Raw genomic sequence first — 27,782 nt, forward strand, 5'->3', positions numbered from 1 at the left:
TCTGTGAGTTTGAGGTCAGCCTGGTCTACAAAGTGAGTTCCAGGATAGGTTCCAAAGCTACATAGAGAAATTCTGTCTTGAAAAAAAAAACAAAATGCATTTTAGGATAAGGAATAAAGATAAATAGACATAGACATCGAAGTTTGGAGATCTCCTTGGCATAGCAAGCTCTCTTTGGTTGCTCATGTACCCAGTGTGAGATAGCAAAGTCATATGTTAATGCTATTTTTAGTGTTTTGAGGAACCTTCCCTCTGTTTTCCATAGAAGCCCTGCTCCTTTGCATTTTCCCCATTGGTGAGTTCCCCTTTCTCTGCATCCTCAGCAGGTCTCTTGATCTCTAATGTTTTCTCCTAAGGCCCGCTATCTGAGGAGTGATGCTTTCCGCTTGTGGTTTAGATTTGCATCTGACTACCGACAATGAGCACACTTTCATATAGTTTTTTGCCAGCTTATCTTGTGGTTTTTATTTTGTTTTATGTATTTTTAGTTTCTTTTCTTCTTTTCTTCCTGTGTAGACCAGTCTGGTCTCAGACTCAGTGATCTGTCTGCCTCTGCCTCCCAAGTGCTGGGATTAAAGGTGTGCACTATCAACACCCAGCTCTAAAAATGTTTTTCAAAAAGCTTTTTAATTCTTCATTTTGTAGGATTTCACTTGTTTTGTATGTTTCTCTCTCTCTCTTTCTCTCTCTCTCTCTGTAGTTATCTGTCTGTATGTTTGGACAGTCTCTTGTTTAGCTCAGGTTGGCTTTGAACTCTAAAGGCTCTTGCCTTTACTTCCCTAGTCCTGGGATACAGTCATGTACTAGCATGTCTTGCTTGTTTTGTGTGTTCATTGGTTATTTGCACACCTTGTTATAATTTAGGAAAAAAAATGGTGTGAGAGAGACAGACGCCATGCAACAGAACTCACATGGAGGGGATTCTTTATTGGGGAAAAGGAAATGAAAAAAAAGTGGAGGGGAGGGGTTTCTGGGGACAGGAGAGGCAGAAGAGAAGAAGAGAGACAGACAGACAGACAGACCGAGAATGGGAGAGAGATGGGAGATGGGCAGGGTCCCTTTAAAAGTGAGCACAGTGAATGTGCACAGGAGGAGCTCTTCGTGGCTACAGCTGAGGATGTGGCCTGTTAGAAGCACAAGGGTGGGCCAGAGCAGAAGCCTGAATACTAACACACCTGATAAAGAACACTACTGCACAATTACAAAAGAAACTGTCTGTGACGGTGCCCACCTGTCACCCCACCACTTGGTAGACAGAGGCAGGGGCATTGCCTCAAGTTCGAGGCCAGCATGGCCTGCAGCCTGAAAACCTGTCTCAAAAACCAGAAACCAGGGCAGGGAAGGAGGCGCAGCAGGTCCAGGAGCTAGCTGCTAAGCCTGATGGTCTGAGCTTGATCCCTTAGATTCATGAGATAGGAAGGAAAGAACCGACTCTTTCAGGTTGTCCTCTGACCTCCATGTGTGCACTTTGGCATGTTGCCCCCCCCCCCCCGTACATACACAAATAAAGAACAGACACAAACAACATAGAAAGAACATGAATTCAGAATGCGGGAAGCCTTGGCCCTGGGGTTCAAGCCCAGCACCGCAGCGATAAAATGAAAACTCTCTCTCTTTTCTAATGTGCTCGTGATTGCACCATAAAGAGCCACGAGTCTCTCTTCCTAACCACTGTATGCACCCTGTGTGTGGTTGTGCAGGTATACACCTTCAGATGCCCTTGTGTGTTTAGAGGTGTGCACACATCAGTGTGTAGAGGCAGAGGTTGACATCCAGTGTCTTCCTCAGTCACCTTCCAACTTATTTGTTTATTTTTGAGACAGGATTTCACATAAATGCTCATGTGTGTACATCAAGTCAGACCACACACACACCATACAGATAAATGTATGGAATGAAATAAAGACAGGTGTGATGATACAGGTCTTCATGGCATTCCCCTCAAAGGCAAAAAGGAAGACCAATCTCTTTTTCTTTTGGTTTTCAAGACAGGGTTTCTCTGTGTAGCTTTGGAGCCTGTCCCGGAACTCACTCTGTAGACCAGGCTAGCTTCAAACTCACAGAGATCTGCCTGTCTCTGCCTCCTGAGTGTTGGGATTTAAGGAGTGTGCCACCACCGCCCGACTGGCAGGTCGATTTCTATGGAGTCAGAGGACAGCTTGCAGGAGACAGTTCTTTCCTTCCACCATGTTGGTCTGGGACTCTAACTCGGGTCATGCTTTGGTGACAAGCACCTTACTCAAATGAACTTTGACACAATAACTCTAAAGTTCGTTTTTTTTAAATATTTATTTATTTATTATGTATACAATATTCTTGTCTGTGTGTCTGCCTGCAGGCCAGAAGAGGGCATCAGATCTCATTTTAGATGGTTGTGAGCCACCATGTGGTTGCTGGGAATTGAACTCAGGACCTTTGGAAGAGCAGGCAATGCTCTTAACCGCTGAGCCATCTCTCCAGCCCCAAAGTTTTGTTTTTTTTTAAGTTTTTCAAAACAATTCTTTTTTCTGTATAGTCCTGGCTGTCCTGGAACTCACTCTTTAGACCAGGCTGCCCTAGAACTCACAGAGATCTGTCTGACTCTGCTTTACAAATCCTGGGATTAAAGCTGTACGCTGCTACCATGTCCAGCCTGGCCCTGACCTCCTATACAAAGAGACAAATGGGGCTGGGGTGGGGAAGATGTCACTTGTTGGGGGGGGGCTCTAAAAAAGTTGCAAGCTTGAGCTTGTTTTTTAATTTTTAGTGTGTTTATGCATGGTGACATGTGTGTGGGTACTTGAAAGTATGTGTGGGTGGGTGGGCAGGGTGTATGTCTGTGGATGCAGAGTTGGCTCTTCTACCTTATAGAAGCAGGATCTGTCAGTCAAGGCCAGAGCTCCTGGATAAGTCTAATCTCCCTGGCCAGTTTGCTCTGGGAATGCTCTGTCGCTGCTTTCTGAGGTCTTCATACCCACTTTATGTTCAGGTGGGTCCTGGGGGTTCAAATCAGGTCCTCACCTTTGCTTGGCACTACTCTGAGCCATAGCCCCAGCCCCTGCTTCCTAATCTCACAAAGCCTCCCCTGCTGAGCCTTGCTGAGACCGGAGTCCTCCCTCCCCTCTCTCCTTACTCTGAACCTTCCTTTCCCTCGAGGAGTCCACAAATGCCTCAAGATCACTCAGGGCTCCTTGCTCCAACCCCAGGGCTCTGTCGTCACCTCTTCCCACTTTCTAGCCCATTATCCAGTGCTGCAGCCACACCTACCGCTGCCATTAACATTCCGACCTCACTGTTTACACTGGTCATGAGGTCCTTCCACCTGGAGCAGTTCCACGCCAAATCTCCCTAATGGCTGGAACCTCGCCAACTTGACAGAGCTCCCTTCCCTTCTGCTACAGCCCTCATTGGAATTCGTGCTGCATTTCTCTCCAGGATTTTCATTACGTTTTATCCAATGATGCCTTGGAATTTCTTTTTTTTTTGGGGGGGGGGGGTTGATTTGATGGTTTTTTGTTTGTTTGTTTTTGTTTTTGGTCTTTCGAGGCAGAGTTTGGTACCTGTCCTGGATTTCTCTCTGTAGACAAGGCTGGCCTCAAACTCACAGAGATTTGCCTATCTCTGTCTTCCAAGTGCTGGAATTAAAAGTGTGCACCACCACTGCCTGACTGATATGATGTTTTTTAACATTAAATTTGCTTAGTTTTTTTGTTTGCTTGTTTCTGGTTTTTGTTTGTTTTGTTTTGAGACAGTGGTCTCTATTCCTGTCTGTTCTGGAAATTTCTATATAGACCAGGCCTCCTTAGAACTCACAGAGATTCTCCTACCTCTGCCTCCTGAGTGGTGGGATTAGAGGTGTGCGTCAGGAGAACAGACAAGGATTTTCTGTGTAACAATCTTGGTTGTCCTAGAACTCAGAGATCTGCCTTCCTCTGTGTCCCAGCGTTGGGATTAAAGGCATGCACCACTACTGGCTCCACTGCCCCATTCCTTGTTCCTGTTTCTGTTTTTTGTGTTGTTGTTGTTGTTTTTTTTTTTTCTGCCACTAGGAAATTAGCTTCTCCAAGATGGGGGATTTTGTTTCTTCTAAGACTGTACCCGTTGGTGGGTAAGGCAGGTGCATGGCACCCATTGGTGCTCAGTACAGAACAAGGGTGGTGATGCACACCTGTACCCACAAGCTTGATAAAGACAGGAGGATGAGAAATTCCGGGCCTAGCCTAGAACCGTGGCTACCCAGTGAGTTTGAGGCCAGCTGGGACTACCTGAGATGTCTCAAAACACCAAAATAAGGGCCAGGAAGATGGCTCGGAGTGTTAGGGAGCATAGTTAGGAGACCCGAGTTTGATCCCTGAGACCCACGTGGAGAAGGAAAGGAACAGCGCTGTGAGACATCCTCTGAGCTCTGCTCCTGCGCAGTGACATGCACACATCAAATGATAAATCCATTCAGAACAGAACAAAATGAGAAATGCCACTTAAAAATACATTGATAATGCTGGGTGAGAGTGGTTCCCACCTTTAATTTCAGCTCTCAGAAGGCTGAGTTCTGGAGCCTGTGAGTTCTCTGTGAGTTCAAGGCCAGCCTGGTCTACAAAGCGAGCTCCTGGACAGCCAGGACTGTTACACAGAGAATCCCTGTCTCGAAAAACCAAAGCAAACCAGATAAAGATGTGATGATACTAGTAAGTGTTGCGGATGTGTCCTAGCTGGTAGACTGTAGGCCTTCCCCGCACGAGGTGAGCACTGAGCTCATCCTCAGCCCCCATGAACTGGACACTGTGTCACACAGCCCTACAACCCCAGCACATGGGAGTGGAGGCAGGAAGACCAAGAGCTCCAAGTTCTCCTTGGCTATAGTGATTTTTGTGGCCAACCTGGGCTGCACAAGACCCTGTCTCAAAAACATATAAATATGGCTAGGTATGGTGGTTTATACCCTTAACATCAGCACTTGGGAGCCAAAGGCAGGTAGATCTCCATAAGTTTGAGGCCAGCCTCGTCATATAGAGAGTTCTAGGACAGCTAGGAAACAAAACAGAACAACAACAAAAAAACCCACCAAGCATTAAATAGGGGCAGAGGCAACGGTTCTGGTTCTGTAGGTAAAATGCCTGGTCCAAGGCACGAGGACCTGAGTTTCGATCCCCGGAATCCGCGTAAAAAGCTGGTGTGTTAGTACATGATTGGAATCCCAATGTTGGTAGAGAGTGGAGATAGGAAGATCCCAGGACTCACTAACCAGTTGGCCTAGCAGAATGGATAGATGGATGGATCAATAGATAAACAAATGAAAAACAAGAGGTGGTGAGAGAGAGATTTTCTCAAAGTTTGACCGCTTTGGCCCAAGCCTGGTAGAGCAGAGGGGTTAAAGGTAGCGGCAAGCAGACCTGACCTGAGGTGAAAGGCTCAAATACAGATGGCCTCTGCTCAGTGGGTGTGAGTCAGAACCTACTTGACTTCATAGGAAGTGTCCATCTGTGTAGTCTGGTGACATCATAGCAATTTAGGGGTGCTAACTGGAAGCTTGAGGCACCCCCCAACAAGGTCTGGTCTCTCCCAGCTCCCTGTATCCTGCCTACATGAAAACCAGAGATCAGAAATGAGACCCTGGGGAGTTAGGATTAGATAGGAGGGGTGAGTCTGATGGATGGGAGGCAGTTTGGCCTGAAAGCTCCCCTCCCCCATCAACCACAGGGAACACCTGCTGCGGGTTTGATCTGGGCTCCGTCTGTGGGTGCCAAACCTGGGGAGGAGGTGCTCCCTCAGACCAAGAAGCGAAGATGGTGGAGGGGGCACTTATTTGCATAATCATTTCCATTAGCTGCGTCTGAGCAACTGGCAAGGCTGCTTTTAAAAGGCTCGGAGCTTTCGGGAAGCCAGGTGTTCCTGTGGCGGTAAGATGATGCGGGCGGGTAAAGCGCTTGCCTGCCAGCCTGGAGACCCACTGGTGGAAAGAGAACCAACTCCAGCCAAGCTCTTCTGTGGTACAAGTGCCCACACACCTAGGAAAACCACACAAATAAAAATTTGAAAATGCATTAACTTTTTAAAATTTTTTTTTTGAGACAAGGTCTCATTGTGTAGTTCTGGCTGGTTTGGAAGTCACTATATAGCCATAGCCCAGGCTGGCCTCGAACTCACAGAGATAAACCTGCTTCTGTTTCCCAAGTGCAGGAATTAAAGGTGTGCGCCAGCATGCTCAGTTTCTGTCCTTTTTTTTTTTTTTTCTTCAATTTTTGAGGCAAGATCTGAACGTGAACTCTGTATGTAGCCCAGGCTGGCCTCAGCCTCACAACCCTTCTTCCTCAGTCTCCTCAGTCCCGGGATCACAGAGTGCCAGCCATTTTCAGTTCCACTGTTTTTGTGTAATGACGGTGGGGCCTTACTGGGAACCATGTCCCTGCTTCCCCTACTGCCCACGCCTCGCTGGGATTGAACACAAAATCCCACCCTTTCTAGTCTCTCGGGTCCAAGAACACATCTGGTGCAGACGTGGCAGACTGATCTCCACCCAGACCTTCCCCTCCATCCACTCTTCCGTTGCAAATGGGCACCAAGCCCATGGCTGGCTGAGAGAGACGTCTTCAGCCTTGGAGCCGCCAAGACCGACATCTGGAAGGTTTCTCTGCAGCCCCGGGCCTGTCTCCCCAAACTGGGACTGGGATGACCCAGTAGAGAGTCATCTCCAGCCAGTTCCTCCCACCGAAAAAACAGAATGCAGGGCAGGAGGGCTGGGAGCCGCACAGAGGATGGAAAACAGGCTCAGGCCTCATGATTTGGAGGAGTTCGTGATAGCTGAGCCTGGGATGGGACTTTAGAAGTCACGTAATTCCCAACATGTGACTTACTGGGGAGAATGCCCGACAAAAGTGACTTAAGGAAGCCTTTGTCTTGACTCCCAGCAGGAGGGTGCATCTGTAGTGGTGGTGGATAAGGTACCATGGCAGGGGCTTGAGGAAACCACAGTCAGGGAGCAAAGACAGGAGAGCTATGTGCTCAGCTTGGTTTCTTTTCATTCAGTTCAGAGTCTCAGCCAAATGATGGTGACACCAACATTTAGGGCAGGTCTTCCCTCCTCAATTAATCCAGCCTAGAAACCTCACAGCCGAGCCCAGAGGTTTGTCTCCTGAGTGATCCTGATTAATCGCCAGCTGGGTGTGGTGGTGCACACCTTAGATCCTAGCACTGGGAAGCAGAGGCAGGCCCATCTTTAAGCGTTCAAGCCCAACTTGGTCTCCACATATTTTGTAACAGTTTCCTCTGAGATTGAAACAGCCCATCTTGCAGGAAGCACCATAAATGGGAAGATAAACAACTCACAACAGCTTCAGGACATCCCTGAAACTGACAAGATTCACCAGGCCCCCTCCTTTCCAGGTACTAAAAACTCAGACAAAGTGAAACTGACCTGCAAAGAAGACTTGAGGTCAGAACAGCCGCAGGGGAGAAGCAGAAACCATCCCAGCTGCCTAGAAGAGGTCTAGGCCACCTGGGCACCTGGAAAAGATGCTCTCCAACCTGTGCAGCTGCCTGCAGGCTGTGCAGGGTGCTCCAGGTTCCCAGCTGTGTGTGCTGGGGTGGGTCTTGGTGATGCAGCTGTTTTGGAGTCATTTCTGTTCCTGTAAGTAACCCCTCACCCATATACCTCTAAATATCCCCAATAAAACTCACTGGTGCACGAAGTTGGATTTTGGTGGTATCTGGTTTTAGTCTATTTTGTACTCCTTGTCTGGGGTGAGTGATGTATGTGTTGCATCTCCCAGGGAACGTTTTCACTAAGCAACATAGTGTCAGGACAGCCAAAGCTATACAATGAAACCCTGTCTCTAAATAAATACATACGTTTATTGGCCATAAAACTTAGTTTATGAAGAACATCCCATAGTTTCTTTGTGACCTCATGTGGTCCTGAGTATTAAACCCTGCCCTCCTATTACATCTCCCTGGAGAGAGGGACAGGAGCCACCAAATGAGACCTGGGTGAGGAAGCAAGGTAAACGGGAGGACAGCCAGTTAGTCAGGGATGGTGAATTAGAGAAAATCCCGTGGCTCCAACACCTCTGTGTAACCCACTGTATTGTTCTGTGTGAGGTTAGTGTAACAGGTTATCTAGGGCAGGATGACTTTTCTTTTCAGTGCTAGAGACCAAACATAGGGCCTTGTTCATTCAATGCAGATGCTCTTCCATATAAGAAAGGAGTTCATTCTGGCTCATGGTCAGGGTGAAAGCCAGGCTCTCCATGGGATAATGGCCTTCTCTTCTTCTATTTTTTTTTAAAGATTCATTTTATATTATAAATATCTGCCTACATGTCTCTATGTGCACCGTGTATGTGCCTGGTTCCCACAGAGACCAAAAGACAGCATCAGATCTCCTGGATCTGGAGTTACAGATGAACCTGGGTCTTCTACAAAGCCAGAATTTGTGTGTGTGTGTGTGTGTGTGTGTGTGTGTGTGTGTGTGTGTGTGTGTTTGCCACAGCGTATGTAGCTGTCAAGGGCAGTTGGCAGTAATAAGTTCTGTCCTTCCCCTATGTGGGTCCCAGAGTCTTGAGTAGCTGTCTGACTTGGCCACAAACTCCGTACCTGCTCAACCATCTTGTCAGCCCCTTATTATTTTACTTTTCTGAGATAGGATCTCCTATGTAGCTAGCCTGGGACCCACCTCACAGTCATTCTTCAGCCTCCCAAGTACAGGAATTGCAGAATGATGGAGTCCTAGCAAATGGGGACCTGGCTGTGAGAGACAGGAATGTGCGCCATTCTACTGGTTGCTCTTCTTCCTCCTCTTGCTTCATTTTTTTTTAAAAAATATTTATTTATTTATTATGTACACAACATTCTGTCTGCGTGTATGCCTGCAGACCAGAAGAGGGCACCAGACCTCATTACAGATGGTTGTGAGCCACCATGTGGTTGCTGGGAATTGACCTTTGGAAGAGCATGCAGTGCTCTTAACCGCTGAGCCATCTCTCCAGCCCTTGCTTCATTTTTTTAAACCTTCATATGGCAGGTAATTCCCAGGCATTAACACAAGTTAGGCTTTTGCTCACAGCTAAGCCACACACAAGGGGCTGGAGAGATGGCTCAGAGGTTAAGAGCACTGACAGCTAAGCCCCTCACTGGGGGATTCTAGGCAGGGCCTCTGCCTGGAGCTCTCACTGGGAGAGTCTAGTCAGTTCTACTGCTGAGATATTTGCTCTGCTTCTCTCCTTTCATAAAGCCACTCCAATTCACTCATGGGGACTCTACCCTAACATAGTCTCTAATCCTAGTCACCACCCACCAGTCACACCTATACCTCAGTAGGATTGTCTACTCTTTTGACACAATCCCAAAAGTTTTCACAATGAACCCCTGAAAGATTCACCCAAACATATCCGAACCACATAATTCAAAATTTCATTTTATTTATTATTATTTTCAGTGTGTGCATGTGAGCCACATGCAGGCACACGCCTGTCACAGGGCACATGTGGGTCAGTGCACAGCTTGTGTTTCTCTCCTTCCACCATCTTGGTTTTGGGAATGGAAGTCAGGCCATCAGGCTTAAAGTAAGTAAGCATGAGGATTAAATGCTTTACCAGGTGCGCCATGTTGCTAGCTCAGTTTTCCTTATCTTTTTTTAAAAATATTTATTCATTTATTATGCATACAATATCTGCCTACATGTGTGCCTGCAGGCCAGAGAGGGCACCAGATCTCATTACAGATGGTTGTGAGCCACCCTATGGTTCCTGGGAATTGAACCCAGGACCTTTGGAAGAGCAGGCAATGCTCTTAACCTCTGAGCCATCTCTCCAGCCCCCAGTTTTCCTCATCTTCAAAGGGGAGTGATAACCAAAAATGGGGGAGAGCCGGGCGGTGGTGCACACCTTTAATCCCAGTACCTCAGTGGTAGAGACAGGCAGATCTGTGAGTTCAAGGCCAGCCTGGTCTATGGAGTGAGTTCCAGGACATCTAGGGCTGTTAATGGAGAAGCCCTGTCTTGAAAAACAAAAACAAAAAAGTAGGTGGGGATGGGCAGAATGGGGTTTGACAAAGCTGAGTGAGCTGGCTCAGGCCTAACCACCTTTGGGGAGGCAAAGGCAGGTGGATCTCTGTGAGTTCAATGTCAGCTTGATCTACATAGAGAGTTCCAGAATAGCCAGGGTTATGTAGAGAGACCCTGTCTCAAAAATAAAATTAGGTCCCGGGAGGTGGTGGCGCATGCTTTTAATATTAGTACTTGGGAGGCAGGAGCAAGCGGATCTTTATGAGTTCGAGGCCAGCCTGATCTACAGCGTGAGTACCAACCAGGACAGGCTCCAAAGCTACACAGAGAAACCCCGTCTCGAAAAATCAAAAAAGAAAAATAAATAAATTAAAATAAAATTAGGGAAAGACAAGAATAAGACCCCTTTATCTGGGCACTCGACCTGCCTTCCCAAGTAGCAGGAGGATTGTGTGTTTGAGGCCAGCCTAGGAAGAGCTTGTCTCCAAAAACACAAAGGCAAACAAAACAAAACAAAACACATGGACTGGAGAGATGCTCAGGGGTTAAGGGTACTGGCTACTCTCAGAGAGGACCAGGGTTCAGGTTGCAGTACCCACGTGGTAGCTCAAAGTCACCTGTAATTCCAGTTCTGGGGATCCCCACCCTGTCTTCTGGCCTCAGTGGGCAACAAACACTAAGATGATACATAGACATGCAAGCAGGTAAAATTTATAGCAGGCAGGCTAGGGATATGTCTCAGTGGGTAAGTGCTTGAACCTGTGGTTTCAATACTCAGCTCCCCATAAACAGGGCTTGGTGGGGCACACCAGTGATCCCAGCACTCAGGAGGTGGAGGCAGAAGGATCAGGAATTGAATGTCATCCTTTGATACCTAACAACCTACCTCCTAATACTGTTGGTGCCGGCTTAGTAGAAGCTTCTGGAAGCTCTTCTTGGTTTCTGTTTCCCGTCTGAAAGGTCTCCATGGACAGAGTCCCGCTTACTTCCTTTTCCTTCACTCTGGCCCCTGGAAAAGGCCCAGCTCCCTCTCTGACCTTCTTAAACTACCCGGAAGTTCAGTCCTCAAGTCTCTTCCTGATGACTTGTGTGAGACCTTGAGTTACCCACAGGTCACGTGGAAGATGGGTAAGGTGACCAGAGAAATGGCTGCCTTTCCCTGGGGATATCACCTTTGTCTGAAAGTCTACAACCAGCCAGCCAGGTATGTCCTCTGCCTTGACACACACACCACCCCACCCCCATCCCCATCTCTAGGGAGTTAGTAGATTGCTGAGCCTGCTGAAACAGTATGGTTGGGGGGGTACTTCCTCCCTGCTGTAGGTTCCTGCAAAGTATGACATATCGGTTCAAATTGCTTTCTCCAAGGACAGGACCCAGGCTGTTTATTTCTTGCATAACTCTCCCCTCTGATTAACACCTGGATTCTAGATCCTCTCCTGGCAACACGTCTGCATTGGCAGAGGATACACATGATGCACTTGTTCATGTAGATGGACATGTGCACAACTGTCACCTGACCTTCATGCATGCCGTAGCACATGCTTGCTAGAGCACATTTACCCACATACACACACAAAACAAAAAATAGATAAAATTTAAAAAGAGAGTTTAACTTTTCTTGTTTTGTTTTTCTTATCTTTCATCCTTGTTTGAGACACGTTTTTCTTTGTAGCCCTGGCTGTACTAGAACTCACTCTGTAGACCAGGCTGTCCTCAGACTCAGAGGTCCACTTGCCTCTGTCTCCTGAATTTTGAGATTAAAGGCGTGAGCCCCCACCTTCTGGCTCATCTTGTTTTCTTTTTCTTTTTTTCAACATTTATGAATGTTTTTATTAATGTTTTGCCCACATGTTTGTCTGTGTATTGCATACATTCCTGGTGCCAGCAGAGACCAGAAAAGGTTATCATATCTAGAACTAGAGTTATGGAAAGTTGTGAACTGATAAGTGGGTGCTGGGAACTGAACCTGTGTTCTATATACGACCAGCAAGTTTTCTTAACCCCTGAGCCATCTTCCCAGTCAGTCCCCTGTTTTTGTTTGAGACAGGGTCTTTTGTATCCCAGAATGATTCTTCTGCCCCCATCTCCTGAGTACTGCACCAAGACTGGCTTTTACACACACACACACACACACACACACACACACACACACTCTTTCATGATCTTGCTGTGTATTGCAAGCTGACCTCAAATCCATGATCCTTCTGCTTCTGCCTCCTTGAATGTTGGAGTTTCTGGGGTAAGATAACACATTAGACTTGGAACTCACTCGGGGCAAGGATTAAAGTCTAGAACCTTCCAGGACAGCCAGGGTTACATAGAAAAACTCTGTTTCAAAATATCAATCAATCAATAAAAATAAAGTCTAGAAGCACTAACTCTTTGACTTTTTTTTCTCTCAACTAGAAGATTCTAGGCAGATGCTCCCCCACTGAGCCTTGTTGCTAGCACCTTACTGGAGGATCCACACTATCATCTGGGGTTGTCCTTGTGTGGTTAGAAGTCTTATGACTGAGATCTCATGAATGCAGCTTCCCTGGCATATATGGCTGACACTATCTCTCAGTAGATGTCCTGGTTTTCCGACTCTCACAGTCTTCCCACTCCCTCTCTCCAGTGTCCCCAGAGCTTTGGAGGTGGAGATTGTGCTGTCGATACCTGAATTGGGGCTGGCACTCTGAGGGCAGCTGTTCTCTGCACTTAGACCAGCTGTGGTTTTCTGTGACGGTCTCTGCCAACGGCAAGAAGCAGCTTCTTTGGAAAGAGGTGAGGTATTCTCTGTGGGTAGAAGGCCAAGTGTTTAGAAAGCTGTTAGGGCTGGGCGGTGGTGGCACACTCCTTTAGTCCCAGCACTCAAGAGGCAGAGGCAGGTGGGTCTCTGTGAGTTCGAGGCCAGCTCTGGTCTAAAGAGTGAATTCCAAGACAGCCGGGGGCCACACAGAGAAATCTGTCTCAAACAAACAAAAACAAAACAAACCACAAAAGAAAGGAGTTAGAAATGATACTGAATTAGGAGACTGTTAGCAGTCGGTCCTCTAGGGTCTGTGACCTCAGCAAACCCAGGTGATAGGCTAGGTTTTATACCAGGTGAATTTTCTCCTGTTGAGTGATCCTTAAATACAATTAAATGGCTACTGTTTACCTCTGCCGCTACTGCACCTACAGGAGATCTTGGGGATCCCCTCGTTGCTGTGGCTCAGAGGCTTCACTGCTGGGGAGGACTCTTGATTGCACATCAATCCCTGCACTGTGAGAGCCAGCCCTCGGGGAGGAGGCTTTTAGGTCAGTTCCAGCTTGATTCCTTCAAGTTCTGCCTGAAATGTAGCTTACAATAGGGACTTGTCTTCATGATCTGGGCAGCAACCAAAGGCTATGGCAGTAGCCTGTAAAGTTTTGGGTATCTTGGACTCCCCTGACCAACAATTTGAAGGAAGATTTCCCACACCTGGCACTGTTTTTTAAATTTAATTTAATTTAATTTTTAGTCTATGACTTTTGGGGGGAACATTGTCACCCCAAGTGCTGTAATTACATTTAAACCATATACATACATATATAAACACACATAATTGTAAGTAAACATAAAATAGTATGATTCTCTATGGCTTTTTCAAACATTCTTAGGGTATTTATCCTCCTCCTCCCTCTTCTGTGTTGTCCTCTCTCCCATTCCCTTGGTAAGTATCTCCCAATACTGTTTTTCTTAATATTCATTTCTTTATTGTTTATTTTTGTGATGCTTTGGATAGAACTCAGGGCTTCTCATATCCTAAATCAGCTTTACCCCAGCTCTTTCATTGTTCATTAAAACATTCTTACTGGGGGCTGGAGAGATGGCTCAGTGGTTAAGAGCATTGCCTGTTCTTCTGAAGGTCCTGAGTTCAATTCCCAGCAACCACATGGTGGCTCACAACCATCTGTAATAAGGTCTGGTGCCCTCTCTGGTCTGAAGGCATACACGTAGACAGAATATTGTATACATAATAAATAAGCAAAAATTTTTAAAAAATAAAATAAAATATTCTTACTATAGCAAGACCCTGTGTCAAAACCTTACATAAAATGGATACTCAATTTTTTAAACACATTTATGTGTATGTGAGTATGTGCTGGTGCCCTCTGACATCAGAAGAGCGCACCGAGTTCCCTGGGATTAGAACCATAGGTGGCTATGGTCTTCCTGGTGTAAGTACTGAGCACTGAACTCAGGTCTTCTATAAAACCAGCAAGTGTTCTTAAGCACCAAGCTCTCTCTTCAGTTTTAGGATGCTCACTTTGTTAAATGACAATATATGAACACTGTTACTAGGTCTGGTGGGTTGCTCAGTGGATCCTACGTTCCATTCCCAGCACTGCAGAAAAGCTATTGATTTATGTTTATTTTTAATCATGATTGCTGCAGATATTTTGCAACTAGGAGTCTGATTAGTACTTGCTTTTTGTCTTTTATGATTTCATAATTTTCTTTGTCTTTGTCATTAAATTTTTTTTACATTCACTTATTTATGCATGTGTGCATGCCCACATATGTACCATGGTGTGATGGTGGAGGATAGCTTCCAGGAGCTGGTTCTTTTCTTCAACCACGTGGGTCCTGGGGATCAAACTCAAGTCGTCTGGTTTGGTCACAAGCACCTTTACCTTTGAGTCATCTTGTCAGCCCACATGTGTAAAGTTTGGAGTTACAGAGGTGGCCATGAAAAGGTCCTCTAGTGTCCTCAGGCGAAGTGGCTCCTTCTCTGCTGGTTTCCCTGTCCTTAGCTTCCGTCCTGGGGCAACAAGCGTGACAAGTGTCTGCTGCATTTTCCCTTGCATGAGTTCACAGGCAAATGTGGGTGTATTTATACCATCCTTGTAAGTCCCCTCAGGGGTGAGGAGAAACAATGCGGATTAGTCTGCAGTCTCGTCCCCCACCCCCACCCCCGTCCCCGTCCCCCCCACCCCATCATCCCCCATGCCAGTTTCACTTCACTATTTATGCGCCAGTCTCTGTGAGGATGAAAGCAAGCCCCCCCCACCGCACAGCACGTGCCAAGCACCCTGCTGAGCTACACTTAACCTGCCTCCTGATTAAAAACAAAACAAAACATCTTTATTGATTGAATGTTTTGAAAGATTTGGTTTTTATTCTGTGTATAAATGTCTTGCATGCATGTATGTGTATGCGCCATGTATGTGCAAGTGTCCTTGCAGGCCAGAAGAGGGCATGAGCTTCCGTGGAATGGGAGTTGTAGGCAATTGTGAGCTGTCATGTGGATGCTGGGAATTGAACTAAGTTCATCAGCCAGGGCTTTCAATGGCTGAGCGATCTCTCTAGCCCTTCTTTTTTCTCCCTCTTTCTCTCTGTCTCCCCTTAGTGTGTGTGGAGGTCAGAGAATAACTTGGAGGAGTGATTCTCTCCTTCTGCCATGTGAGTCCTGGGGCTAGAACTCAGGTTGTCAAGATCGGCAGCCATCAAGGCAGCCCTAATTATTTTTTTGAGACAGGGACTGATGGTGCCCGCCTAATGGGTTTGTAGCCTAGGATGAACTCCTGACCCTCCTCTCTGCTTCCTGAGTGCTGGGATGACAGGCAGCCAAGTCCAGCTTCAGATCCTTCCTACTGAAGCTTGGGAGTGGAACTTCCCATCCTCTCCTGAGTACCAGGCTGCCTTCAATTCGTTAGCTTAATTTGTTGCTGGAATATAACATGTATGCACTTGTCAGCAGGGCCAGCAAGCACAAAGGACTTCCATAATGCAGGCAGAATTGACTTCCTCCCTTCCTAGCTTCAGTCTCTCAGTTCCTCTTCCAGGAAATTGAATACTTTCTTTTTCCTGTACAGTTGTGGACTCTTCCCACTTACACTCTTACACAAATCACAGGTCCATGGGCACAGGGAGTGCCACACTGCTCACCGACCTGCTTTCAGCCTTTAGCTTTTGAAGCACTGGAGTATTCAGATGGCAACTGCACAGACTCTTTCACTTGTACAAGTGGTACCTCTTTATTTTATTTCATTTTGTCCTATTTTCCATGCTGGGGACATAATCCAGGGTTTTATGCATTGTAGGGAGGGCTCCAGCCCTGAGCCACACCTCCATGTCTACCACCCTATTAAAAGTCTTAGTCAATCTAGCAAGTCCTGAACACCACAACTTGCCACCTAACAGAAGATGACCTTGAACTCCTGATCCCCCTGCCTCCACCTACTGAAGTGCTGGGACTATAAAGACTTGCACACAGGTCACCACTTATTTATTTTTTGTGGTGCTGGAGATGGAACATAGGGTCCTGTGTATGAGAGGCAAGACTGTAACACTGAGCCACATGCCTCCACAATGGTTGGGTTTTTGTTCTTGTTGTTTATTTTGGTTTAGAGTTTTTTTCTTTTTTGGTTTTTCGAGACTGGGTTTCTCTGTGTAGCCGCCCAGGCTGTCCTGGCTGGAACTTGCTTTGTAGACCGGGCTGACCTCAAACTCCCAGAGAGCCACCTGCCTCTGCCTTCTGAGTGCTGGGATTAAAAGTGTGCATCACAGCCAGGTAGTGCTCATGTGCCTTTAATCCCAGCACTCGGGAGGCAGAAGAAGCAGGTGGATCTCAGTGAGTTCCAGGCCAACCTGGTCTACAAAATGAGTTCCAGGACAGCCAAAACTGTTACACAGAGAAACCCTGTCTCAAAAATCCAAAAAAAGAAAAGAAAAAAAGTGTGCCACCATGTCTGGCCACAAGTGTTTTGATGCACTTATGGGTCACGGTATTAAATAAGTCAAGGGGGGAGATATTCTTTGCTCTTATGAAGCTTATGTTTAGGTGGGCAGTTTGCCCTTTTGTTGTGCTTATTTTTTAATTACGTGTAATTGTGTGTATGCGTGTGCATCGGGTATGTGCAAGTGAGTGCAGGTGCCCGTGAGGCTGGAGGCATTGGATCCCTTGGGACTGGAGTCATCGGAGGTTGTCAGGACTGTGGGTGCTCACTGAACCGTCTCTCATGTGTCATTTAAAAGTTATTAATTTTAACTTTGTTATTTGTGTATGTGTGTATGCACATGGGTCTGTGCAGGTGCCACAGCTGACCTTGGAGGTCAAGGACAGCTTGCTGGGATTGGTCACCACCTCCCACGTTGTGGGTCCCAGGCATCAAACTCAGGCCTGTTGGCAAGCAAGAGTCTTTACCCGCTGATAGCTCAGCAGCCTGTTATTGTTTTTAAAATGTATTTATTGTTATTGTACATATAGCAGTATGCGAATGCAGGTGCAGCAATGCCGCCACCACCACCGTGTCCTGTGGAGGTCAGAGGTCAACTTTGCTTCCAGGGACTGAACTGAGGTCAGGCTTCCCGGCAAGCACTTTCCCCTGCTTAGTGAGCTATATAGCTGACCTGCTGTTACTCTTAATTTTGGATTTTTTTTCACTCTGAGATGTTTGGAGGGAAGGAGACAACAAGATCAAGTAACATAATCAAGACTGGCCTTGAACTCCAGAACAAACCTGTTTCTACTTCCAAAGCACTGGGATTAGAGGCCCAAGCCACCATGCCCTGCTTAGGCAGTGCTGAGGACAGAACCCAGGGCTTTGTGCATGCTAGGCAAGCACTCTACCACCTGAATCTACATCACAGTCTGTTGTTTTCCAGAGAGGGTCCCACTTGTCAAGGCTGTCCTGGCTAAGACATCGAGGTCAAGCTTGAACTTCCTGATCCTCCTACCTCCCCGGTTCCAGGTGCCACCGTATGGCACATTTGGGGTTTGGGGCTCTTAACAAGCCAATGAAACAGTTTTTGTGCTGCGCATGGCACAAAGTAGGAATTTGTTTCTTGTAGGAATACATAGTAGGTGCTTAATCCTGAACTGCCCAGTTCGTACAGCAAGCACGATTTCCTATTTCCAGGTCCCAGGCATGAGCCTGGAGCAAAGCCTTGAGTGACTTCCAAATGGAACACAGTTGTTTCAGGTCTAGATCACCTGAGTTAAGGGAGCTGTGATGTCACGGGGTCGTGACATCATGTAGCGGCGGTTCTCACGGGTGGGGGCTGGGAGGGGCGGGGAGGGGGTTGTGCGGACAAAGGGGCCCTGCGCTTCCCCAGCGCGCGCCCTGGCTGACTGGCGGGCCACATCTGGAATTCATTGCAAGTCGCCGCCGGAAAGAGGAGGAGAGAAGGGCGGGGCTAGCAGGGAGTGGGGGCCGGAGGCGGCTCTGCCCGCCTCCCTCTTGTCCTGGGTCCCCAACTACGGGACGGGACGTAGACCGAGCCCAACCAGCAGCCTCCAAATCCAGTCACTGGCTGTCCCGGGGCGCAGACGCCAAGGCCACTCAGGCCAGGGCAGGGACCCCGGCTGGCCTAGCCAGGTGAGCTCGTGGGGCAAAGCGGAGGTTCCGATCTGGGCGGGCCGCGGTCCACTGAGACTGCGGGGATTCGAGCTGGGGGCCCAGCCCGGGGTCAGGCGTTCATGCAGGCGTTGCACGCTCTGCTCCAGGCTCTGCTGCACCGAGGGGACCGATCACCCACTGTGCGTCCGTGTCCATCCACCACTCTAGGCAGCTTCCCACCTACTCAGTGCAGTGGCGCACCCCCAGACGGAGCTCCCCGCCTTCTTCGGGGCAGGAAGTTAGTGCTGAAGAGAAAGGCGGAATCCGAGTATTTTGGGTTGGCGACTTTGCAAGACTGGATGGGGTTCTCAGGAGGCAGGCTTTGGGGCAGTGGGATTGTTGGGGAGAGGTACAGCATCCTTTCTCGTCTCCTGCTTGAGCTAGGTCTAAAGGTGCTACGTACGAGAGGCGGACGCTGGGACGCTCGGAGTCCATGGGCGGGGTCCCCAGGGTAGGCCGTCGCCCCACCACCTGTGAGGCTAGTTTTTTGCCTCAGTTTCCCTGAGTTGCCCCTCTCCTCTGGTCTCCCTTTCCGGAGCATTGTTTTGTTTCAGAAGGAAAGGAACAGTAGTAAATAGTCCAGGCGCCTCCTCTTCTATCCTAGCCCAGGAATGGGGCGTGAGATAAAAGAGGGCACGCGTGGTGTGGAGTCCACATTGTCGCGGGCTACACAGCGTTGGGACCTTGCCCCCTTCTCCGGCACCGGTTGACTCACCCGGGGATTTCCACCTCCCCTCTCACCCCTGTTTCTATCCTTGTTGGGTGCCCAAGGCGACACTCTCGGAGCCCATGGTCCCCTGTGGCGGGGACGTGGAGCATCACTGCGGGGGTGGGGGTGGTGGTGGCGGGGAATGCAGCTGTTGCTGCTTGGGTCTTCCCCTCTTCCAGTGCCCGGGGAATCTAGGTGTGGGGGCCCTCTGCTGGGATGCAGAGGTGTCGCCTCCCCCTGTTGCCTGGTGCGGGGAAGGGAGCATCCTGCGAGCGCGTGTCGGGGTCTCGGGAGAGAGATGGCGCCGCCCCAGCGCGAGAGAGTGTGGATACCGCGCATTCCTCGGCCTGATAAGGAGCTGGAGAGTGCTGCCTGGGCCGGGCGGGTCTTACCGTCGTTGCTATGGAGACGGGCCTGGCTTCTTCGCCTAGTGGTTGAGTTGGGGTGCTGCTAGGGGACTAAGATGTCCCCAAGCTCACATGGGAGCCCTCCAACTTGCGGCCCTTTCATTCATTCTCGCTTCTGCCTACTTTGCATCTGGCGAAGAGGCTGAGCGCGAACTTGATAGATGGAGTACGTGGAAAACAAGATAGTTTCTGATGATAAAGTCAGATGCTCTGATAGAAAGGATTCGGAGGTGGGCTGGGCTGGGCACGATGCCCCATGCTTTTAATCCCAACACTCTGGATACTGAGGCAGGAAGATCCTTGCTAGTTTGAGGCCAGACTGACTACATAGTGAGTTCCTGGTCAGTCTGGGATATGCAGTTAAGACCCCGTCTTAAAAACAAAACCAAAAGAGAAGCTCCTGAAGACCTAGAAAGTGACATTCAAATGAAATCCAAAGATGAGATAGTTTGCTGGAAAAAGTGTGTGTGTATGTGTGTGTGTGTGTGTGTGTGTGTGTACGTACGTACGAGAGTGGTGTCTGTGGATATACCAATAGAAACTACCAAACTACGGGAAGGGCCTGAGGTAGAGACTCAAATGGTCCTTAGGAGGCTAGTGAGGCATATCCCTGAGGGCAGGAGCTACATTGTTGAAGCCCCAGGGAGCCTTAGAATGTCTAGGGTGGGGGGTGAAGATGAAGGTCTCAGTTCAGCCAGTTCTCCCCTGCAGGCATGGTGGGCAGCAGCTGTGTGCGAGGGGCTACAACCACACAGCAACCAAGAGAAAGAAAAGGTGAGTGCCTGGCTGAGCTTGGCCCTCTGCTGGGGAGGGATGGGTGAACACTGTGGAGCTGGGAGAGAGAGGAGCAGAACCACTAATCCACCAGGCCTTCCTCTAGCCTTCCTCTCCCCTAATCTGTAGCTAAGCAGCCATGTCCGGATAGCTCTCTTCTCTCTCCCCAAAACCTCTCACTTGCCCCTCTTCCCTGCATGTTCTTGTGTGAACCCAGGGCTTCAAAATGATGTTATGCCCCTGGCTTACACAGAGCTCCCCTTCTTAATTTTATTTATTTATAGACAGAGTCTCACTATGTAGTCCTGGCTGTCCAGAAACTCACTCTGTAGATCATGCTGGCCTCGTTTTCACAGAAATCCACCTGCCTCTTTCTCCCAAATCCTAGGATTAAAAGTGCCACACCAAGCTTTTTAATATACCTACATTTTAAAGGTAACATTTATTTATTTGGTGGGTGTGTCTATATGTCTATATGGGCATGTATGCTTCATGGCATGAGTGTGGAGGCAGAAGATAACTTTTGGGAGGCAGTCCTCTTTCCCACTATGTGGGTCCTGGGGCCGGATCAAGTCTTCAAGCTTGGTGACAAGTACCTTTAGCCAATGAGCCATCTCAACATCTTCCAGCCCTTCCCTTTCATTCCTACCTGAGTCGGGATCTCCCTATGCTACCCAAGCTAATCTTCAACTCGTCATGTAGCCCAGGTTGGTCTTGAACTCTCCAGCTTCCTTCCTCAGCTTCCTGTGCGGCTGGGATTATAGGTACGAACCACCTGGTCAGGCTCATTTTCAGTTCAGAGTCTAGTGGCAGCTTCCGCTGTTCCTGAGAAGCCGTCTGGACCGCTGTGGTGGAGGGCGACAGGAGGATAGACTTGAGGTTTAGCTGGTTCTTGGAGTTTGAACAAAGGGAGGAGGCCAGGCCAACTTCTATCCGCCTGGAGAGTGACTCTTCCTCCAAGGCTCCAGCCCTTGGGCCCAGCTTCCTCTTTCAGGGAGTCCTTAAACCGCTTAAACCCTTTGGTTAGAAAGGTTCTAGAAGGGAAGAGGACACCGGGGAGACAGCCTGGACCCCTTTTCCCCCTCCTTACTAGGACAGTGCATGTGTGTGTGTGTGTGTCTGTGTATTTGTGTGTGCAGTCTTAGCCTCTGCACAGCTGCGAGTATAGCGCTCAGTGTCTTCCGCCCCCGGGAAGATAGACTTTCTGGTCAGTCCCTGGGGTGTTCGGGCGGGGCTGGTCACATTTATTTCTGCAGGAAACGGCCGTAATTCTTTCTCTTCTACACCGCCAGACTGGAGAACGGGTGGTGGCCATCCTTGGGAGTCTCAGAGGGGGGCTACGGAGCACACCCTGGGCTTCTTGCCCACTAGCCTGGCAATTGAAAGGGGGGTTGGTTCTCAATAATGAACCCCAAGAAGGGCCAGATGATCAGGGCAGCCCAGAGGCGTCTGAGGGAGGGTGACCCAGCGGTTAGGCTTTGGTTCAAATTGGCCCCACAGGGACAATCACTCTGAAGAGTAGAGTCCCAGCAGCTTTTAAAAGGGAACCACTGTAAGATTCTTCCCAGAGCGCCCCCAGCTGGACCAATCGGATGCTGAGGATGCACCCTGGGATTGAAAACGAGCCAATCAGGTTCCAGGCTGCTTCGGCCTGAAGACCTGGCTCTGTAAAAAAGGCTGTGGCCTGGGCCAAACTGGCCTGGGACCGGCTGCGACGAGCTGAGGGCATTGGGGCACCCGGGGCTCTGTCCAGGCAGGGGAAACAAGGGGCCTCTGTGTGAAGATCAGGGTGGGGCAGCTGTCCCCGAGGACACGTACAAGCTCTTCTCTGTTCCCAAAGTAGGACGGATGTCCCCTCGCTTAGGGGGTGGGGAGCAGCTGTGTCTGTAAACCCCCTTCAGAGGCCAGGGTGTCCCACCGAGGGGGCATCCGGGAAAGGAGATGTCTGGGCGACCCCGGAAGACCCCCATCATCCTCAGAGCTCACTAGGAACCGGCTCTACCAGCCAGCTTCTGGAACGGTGCTCTTTCTGGGAAACACGTGGCCCTTGTCAGGCCTCTTTCCAAGCCTAGACTTGGGAGAGTTCTTAGCATGTGGCCCCTCCCTGTAACCAAGGAAGGGAGCCTTCTCTGTACATTGAGCCAGCCCCTCCTAGATTCCCCCTACCCCTCTGTAGCTGACCATGGTGTGCTCAGCATCTCATGTTCTCTGCCCACACAGGTCCCCTCCCCTATCCCTTCCCCGGCTCAGCTCAATTTTCCTTGCAGAGGAGGGGTGGGTGACTCAGACTTTCATGGAAACAAATTTCTAACCCCCCTCCTGGCCCCTCTGCACAGGCTGCTGCGGGGCGGGGGTGGGGGCGCTTCACAGTTCACGTGACTTCAGCAGCTGCCTCATCTTCTTAGCCAGGACCTCCGAGACCCTCCTCATTCTCTCCATTCCCACCCCCAGACTTGTCCACAGCGGATATGACGGGCTCCTCACTGTTTGTTCCCGAGGCTTGACACATCTGGATTGCATCTTGGCACTGGAGGGGGTGCCAGCGCTCTGCCCACCCCCCTGGGACCTAGTGTCCTTGGGTAGTGTGAGTTGGGGATGGGAACCGGCTGTTGGAGTGGGGCTTTTCCGTGGGGGGGCGGGGGCTAAGTCAGCATCCCTTTTCAGAATATCGAGTAGATGGAGGCAGCCCCAAAGCTTGTGTGTGCTGGGAAAGGGGCCGCTGAAGACATTAGCTAAAGCTTGTATGATATTTCCTGTGCTCTCTGTATGTGTTGTGTGTGTAGGTACATGTACACGTGTGTGCACACATGGGGTGGGGGCATAGGACGAGTTAACCTATTGCTCCTCAGATTACATTCCACCCTGTTTTCTTTGTTTTTGAGAGAGATATCTCAATGGCTTGAAACTCCAGGTAGATGATTAGGCTGAATGACCAACCAGTGGACCCCGGGGATCTTCCTGTCTGCTTGCCCAGTGCTGGGGTTACATGTCTGAGCCATCACCCTTGGGTTTTTTTTGTTTTGTTTTGTTTTGTTTTTGGTAGGTGCTGGAGTTTGGACTCAGATCCTCATTCTTCAAGGCAAGCACTCTACCTACTGAGCCATCTCTTCAGTCCCTGCATGTATATTTTCCTTTTCTTTTTAAATTTTTTTTTTCTTTGAGCTTTCAGGGGGATCCACTTGTCCTCATGCTGTCTTTACTCAATGTGGCGATCAAGCTCAGGTCTTCATGGTAGACGGCATGCGCCGCTTTACCCGCCAAGCTGTCTCCCCAGCCCCTGTGCAACTTTCAATTTTTTTTCTCCTTCCTTTTTTACCCTTCTTGCCTTTTCTTTTTAAAGTTTCTTATGTTTATTATTATGGGGGGGCATAATGTATATGTGTGTGGGCACGCCCATGCCGCAGGCACCCAAGGTGGAGGTCAGAGGATAATTTTGGGGAGTCAGTTATCTTCTTCTTCTACCATGACTTTGGGGAATCCAGCTTAGGGCGTCAGGTTTGCTCAGCAAGTGTCTCTACCCGTTCAGCCATTTCTCATGTAACCAGAGTCCTGTCTGCCCTTGCTCTTGCCCAGGCTGGTTGTGAACTCTTGGGCTCTAGCCATCCCCTCACCTCAGCCCCTAGGTGCTGTGATTACAGGTGCACATCACCACCCAGGTCTCACACACCCTTGAAAAGGATTTCCCCGTCCCTTATGAAAGGGTCCTTTTGGTATCCATTATTGAGATGTAGAGATCAAGAGGCTGAGCCTTCAGCTGAGCTGGAGTAGGAACAGCTGAATTCTGTCTTGCCATTAGAGTCTATGTCCTTCAAGATAGTGCAGCTCTGGGAGGCTTGGACTTCAGGGCCGTCCTGGTGTCTCCCCAGGTCCTTATCTTTGGGTGTGCCCATGGCTTCAAGGCTTAGAGCCATCCTGGAGTCAGGCAGTGGGTGGTAATGGCCAGGGATTGGTGCTGCCGGTAGTAAGAATCTCGCTGACCCAGGTCAGTAGGTGGCAAGAAGCCTGAGGCGCCTGTGTGTAGGACAGAAGTGACAAGCTGCCCAAGCCCTACCTCAGGCTTGCTCTATAGAAGGCAGAGAGGTTGCTAGAAGTCCCCAGAATCTTCTATCAGTTCCTTTCTTTCTTCTTGAGAAATATACCCCAGTCTTGTAATATAACCCAGGTTGGCTGCCTCTGCCTTCTGAGCGCACTACTATGCCTGACTTTTTAAAAAGTTTTTAAAATAAGTTTTTATTAATTTAAATAAAAACTTATATCATTTTCCCCCTTCCCATCATCCCTCCAACCCTTCCCTTGCAACCACTTCTTCTCTTTCAAATTCATGTCTCTCTCTCTCTCTCTCTCTATATATATATATATATATATATTCCTAAATATATAAACACAGCCTGTTCAGTCCAGATAATGTTACTTGTATGAATATGATTTCAGGCTGTACACAGTGGCACATGCCTTTAATCCAGCACTTGGGAGGCAGAGGCAGGTGAATCTTTGAATTCAAGGCTAACCTGGTCCAGGGCAGTCAGGGCTACACAGAGAAACCCTGTCTCGAAAACAACAACAAAACACACACAAAGAAAAAGAAAAAATGAACTAATTTCTCTAAGCATTCTGTCTGTCACATGGTGGCGGGGGACAGTAATGAATGCAGCTTTCCTGGCATCACTGTGAGGACTCGGCTAGACCCTGAGCCTCTGTAGTCCAGGCCACAGCTCTAACCTGTTGTCCCTTTTCTGTCCCTCTTCTCTGCAGCTCTCATCCCCATGGCCCCAGCCGGCCACTGAGCCCCACCATGGGTGGCTTATACTCAGAGTACCTCAATTCTGAGAAGGTTGTGGAACACTACAATTACACCAAAGAGACGCTGGACATGCAGGAGACATCCTCCCGCAAGGTGGCCTCGGCCTTCATCATCCTCCTGTGCTGTGCCATCGTGGTGGAGAACCTTCTGGTCCTGATTGCAGTGGCAAGGAACAGCAAGTTACACTCAGCAATGTACCTGTTTCTTGGCAACCTGGCAGCCTCCGACCTGCTGGCAGGTGTGGCCTTCGTGGCCAACACCTTGCTCTCGGGTCCTGTCACTCTGTCACTGACTCCTTTGCAGTGGTTCGCCCGAGAGGGTTCAGCCTTCATCACTCTCTCTGCCTCAGTCTTCAGCCTCCTGGCTATTGCTATCGAGAGACACGTGGCCATCGCCAAGGTCAAGCTTTATGGCAGTGACAAAAGCTGTCGAATGTTGATGCTCATTGGAGCCTCTTGGCTGATGTCACTGATTCTGGGTGGCTTGCCCATCCTGGGCTGGAATTGTCTAGACCATCTGGAGGACTGCTCCACTGTCCTGCCTCTCTATGCCAAGCAGTATGTGCTCTGTGTGGTCACCATCTTTTCTGTCATCTTATTGGCTATCGTGGCACTGTATGTTCGAATCTACTTTGTCGTCCGCTCCAGCCATGCCGATATTGCTGGTCCCCAGACGCTGGCCCTGCTCAAGACGGTCACCATCGTACTAGGTGTTTTCATCATCTGCTGGCTCCCAGCTTTTAGCATCCTCCTCTTAGACTTCACCTGTCCCGTCCGGGCCTGCCCTGTCCTCTACAAAGCCCATTACTTTTTTGCCTTTGCCACCCTCAACTCACTACTCAACCCTGTCATCTATACATGGTGTAGCCGGGACCTTCGGAGGGAGGTGCTGAGGCCCCTGCAGTGCTGGCGGCGGGGGAAGGGGGTGACAGGTCGTCGAGGTGGGACCCCAGGCCACCGGCTCCTGCCCCTCCGCAGCTCCAGCTCACTGGAGAGGGGCTTGCATATGCCTACATCACCCACGTTTCTGGAGGGCAACACGGTGGTCTGAAGGGAAGGGGTGAACTGACAGATATAACCAAGCTACAGAGAGCTCTGTGAGGAGAGACCAGGTGACCTCATGTGTCCCTCAGCGCCACAGGCCTAGCGGAACTGACCACGGCTCACAGATCAGGTGGCCAACGGAGGCGCTGACTAAACAGATTGCAGCACCGTGACTGGGGACTGTTAAGGGTCTCGCGGGACAGCAGGCTGAATTAGGGCTGGAGCATTTGCATTTGGTACAAAGGGTGTCAGCATCCTGTCCTACCTTCCAGCTACCTGGCTCTCTTCCTGCCTCCTTCTTTTCAAATAGGGCCTCTCCATGTTACCCTGGTTGGCCTAGAACTTGCTATGCAATCCAGGCTGGCCTGGAACTCAGAGAGGTCACCCATTTCTGCCTTCTGAGTGCTGGGATTTTAAAGCCATGTACCACCACACCCAGCTCCAGCCACCTTCCATAGATAACCTTAGGCCACTTCTTGTGGAAACACTGTCCCCAGGGGACCCAAGGCTTCCTCCCTGTCTATCTGAGGTCTAAATCCACAGCTTCCCCAATTTCATCAACTCAGTTGTCTCTTCCCTTTCCTTTCATGTTCGGGGAAAGGAAACCACTGTGGTGGCCGGGGGGAGGAGCCTGGAATCCCAGCCTCCATCCTCAGACCTTCCTGGCTACTTGCTCTGTTGGAGTACACAGAGGGATCTGATCAGTTGAGGGCTGGGGAAATCAATGTGGGGCAGGAGGTTTTGGTCTTCAAGTGAGAAAACTCTAGGGGACGTATTGGTCATTCTTGGAACTCTTATCCCCAAATCTAGCCTTCCTCCCCACAAACTATTCCCATCTCCCCACTTTCTTCCTACCCCATGTACCAGGTCCCTTAAGGCAGGGCAGCCTTGAACCAATGTGGCCACTTGTAAATTGTCTTTGTTATTTTAAAAATTGTGACAGGGTTTCATATAGCCCAGGCTGGCCTTCAATTTGCTATGTAGCCAAGGCTTTGGACTTCTGATCCTCCTGCCTCTACTTCCTGAATGCTGGAATCACAGGGGTGCACCACCAACACCTGTCTTGCAAGTTATCATGAATAACATAGTTAACAGAGACTGTGTGTGAGGTGGCCAAGGACGTTCCCGAGTACTCATATGTAACCTTCCCTTGAAGGACTTTGCTAAATCCTGTGGAGAAATAGAAAGTCATACGGTACAAACTGTATTTATATATGTCTGTGTGCCAGTGTGTGGGGTCTGTGACCTATCCCAGTGTGGGTGCTGTCTGACATCTCTTGTTCATATCCAAGTTGAAACTGTCGGAGAGATAGGGGTGGGGGTGTCTGGCCATGCACAGGCTCCTTGGGGATTGCTGGTTCATCTCTTCCACACATAGAAATCTCTGCCTCAAAGAAATCTGTGAAAGAAAAGGCTGAGGAAGGGGAAATTTGGGATGCAAGGAGCCAGTTGGGAGTGTCTCCCCTCATTTGGTTTCCCAAGTATCCCCCTTGTGCTGGAGATCTGGGCCAATAAACAGTTCAATTGCTCTTGCTGCTTACAGTTAATGGGTTTTGTGTGTGTGTGTGTGTGTGTGTGTGTGTGTGTGAGAGAGAGAGAGAGAGAGAGAGAGAGAGAGAGAGAGAGAGAATCATTTCTTCCTATCGGTGTCCTTGGTCTGGTAAGGGCATCAACTGCCAAGGCACCTCAGCCTCTTCCATTATCCCAACCCTTAGCTCTG

General features: G+C 49.2%; 1 protein-coding gene across 4 annotated transcripts; it reads left to right on the forward strand.

Moving 5' to 3' along the window:
- The first annotated feature begins 12,541 nt into the window (after positions 1-12,541).
- Positions 12,542-27,591, forward strand: S1pr2 (sphingosine-1-phosphate receptor 2). Of its 4 annotated transcripts, none has more exons than XM_048446437.3 (3): positions 18,136-18,307; positions 20,156-20,218; positions 24,971-27,591. In XM_048446437.3, the coding sequence occupies exon 3, from the start codon at positions 25,011-25,013 to the stop codon at positions 26,067-26,069; it is 1,059 nt and encodes a 352-aa protein (XP_048302394.1). In that variant the 5' UTR covers positions 18,136-18,307; positions 20,156-20,218; positions 24,971-25,010; the 3' UTR covers positions 26,070-27,591. The 4 variants fall into 4 exon arrangements, with proteins under 4 accessions (XP_048302393.1, XP_048302394.1, XP_048302391.1 ...); XM_048446434.3 differs by lacking the exon at positions 20,156-20,218 and adding an exon at positions 22,670-22,802; XM_048446436.3 differs by lacking the exons at positions 18,136-18,307; positions 20,156-20,218 and adding an exon at positions 12,542-12,745.
- The last annotated feature ends 191 nt before the right edge of the window (positions 27,592-27,782 follow it).

This window comes from Myodes glareolus, chromosome 4 (assembly GCF_982192425.1).
Source record: "Myodes glareolus chromosome 4, mMyoGla1.1, whole genome shotgun sequence".
Classification (NCBI taxonomy): domain Eukaryota; kingdom Metazoa; phylum Chordata; class Mammalia; order Rodentia; family Cricetidae; genus Myodes; species Myodes glareolus.

Bases quoted from the DNA above. Each gene is read 5' to 3' on its own strand.
- S1pr2 (XM_048446436.3), top strand. From the start codon at position 25,011: ATGGGTGGCTTATACTCAGAGTACCTCAATTCTGAGAAGGTTGTGGAA.